The 1,497-nt window shown below is 57.2% G+C and overlaps 1 protein-coding gene across 1 annotated transcript in view; it reads left to right on the top strand.

Annotated features, from left to right (window-relative positions):
* The first annotated feature begins 621 nt into the window (after nt 1–621).
* Nucleotides 622–1,497, top strand: part of LOC140418712 (splicing factor, proline- and glutamine-rich-like) — a 6,753-nt gene continuing 5,877 nt past the window's right edge. Inside the window, exon 1 of the mRNA XM_072502305.1 lies at nt 622–1,427. Coding sequence (XP_072358406.1) covers nt 777–1,427 — 651 coding nt within the window. The 5' untranslated portion in view covers nt 622–776. The remainder of the gene's footprint in view (nt 1,428–1,497) is intronic.

The raw sequence follows: 1,497 nt of genomic DNA, 5'->3' as shown, positions 1-1,497 counted from the left end.
TTGCCCCTTAATTGGGCGGGGGAATAATCGGGTGTTTTACATTTATTTAAAAAAACAGATGGCATATTTTATAAGGTGACTCAAGGGCTGCTTCCCACTCATGCAAGTTTCTGGGCCGCCATAAACTTTCCATTTATTCTGCTTGATACAATATGTACGAGCATTTATGTTGAACATGCAAAAGAAAAATCAGAAATGGTAGAACCACATTGATGTGGATTTATTTAAACAATAAAATGATGGATAATTTGCCAGGCAGGAGAGGACAGTGAGGGGAGGGAAAAAACGAGTCTCCGAAACCACACTCTTTGTTAAAATGGGAGAATCGGGGGAAGAAGCAGAGGATCTGCGTGAGCTGGAAAACAGCATGAACCTCCATTTCTCAGATACCAGAGCCGAGTCCGAGCTTCAACCCTCCCCCTCCTCCAGAAGAAGCAATCCTTTGTCTGGAAATGATTGAACCTGATTGGCCGTTTCCTACCCACTGTCGGTCCAGTTTGACTGATTGGCATCGACACTGGTCAATCAGCTGTCAGAGTCTGTGACGTGTTGCCCAAAGGCAGCCAATCATCTGGGCGCAGAGGCGGGACTCCTGGGCGGTATATAAACTGGCAGCGCCCGCCCCAGCCGCCACCCGGCGCCATTTTGTCTGCTTCTCCACGTTGACCTCTTGCAATCGGTTAAACCGAGATAAAAGGGAGGAAAAAAAAACCCATCGCGGGCCGGGGGGGAGAAAAAAAACAAAACAAACCGAAAACCAAATCCCCAGGAACAGGATGTCTCGGGACCGCTTCAGGAACCGTACCGGATTTCAGAGGAGGGGCGGCATGAGCCCACCGTTCCGGGGAGGAGGAGGCGGCGGCGGCAGCAGCAGCAGTAGCAGCAACCGCAACAACGCTCCCAACCGTCCGAACGGAGCGGGGAACGCCGCCGACGCCCTCAAGCAGCAGCCGGCGGCCTCGGCTACTAACCAGGTCACCGCGACGCAGCAGACCCCGCCTCAGAAATCCCTGGGGCAGAAATCCGGGGAGGCGGACAAGAAGAACGGCGAGGCGACGGCCCCGGCGTCGCAAGCGGGCCGAGGCGGCGGCGAGGGCAAGCAGGCCCAGGGGAGTGCGGCTGGCGCCTCGGAGAGCCGCAGCGGGCAGCAGCAGCGCGAAGCCAAGGAGCTGGAGAGCGAGCAGGCGGTGCTGAGGGCCCAGCTCTCGCTTCTCCGGAAGCCGGGCGAGAAGACCTACACCCAGCGCTGCCGCCTCTTCGTCGGCAACCTGCCGGCCGACATCTCCGAGGACGACTTCAAGCGCCTGTTCGGCAAATATGGCGACCCCGGCGAGGTTTTCATCAACAAAGGCAAAGGATTCGGCTTCATACGCCTGGTGAGTGAGCAGTTTTCCCCTAGCGGCCGGAGCTGGAACAGCCCCATCTTTACTTCCCCCCCCCCCCCCATTCCCCCTCTCCTCTCCCCCCATTCCCCCTCTCCTCTCTCCCCCCCGCCAT

The sequence above is a fragment of the Scyliorhinus torazame genome, chromosome 1 (genome assembly GCF_047496885.1).
Source record: "Scyliorhinus torazame isolate Kashiwa2021f chromosome 1, sScyTor2.1, whole genome shotgun sequence".
Lineage (NCBI taxonomy): Eukaryota > Metazoa > Chordata > Chondrichthyes > Carcharhiniformes > Scyliorhinidae > Scyliorhinus > Scyliorhinus torazame.
This window is presented reverse-complemented; position numbering and strand designations above follow the sequence as displayed.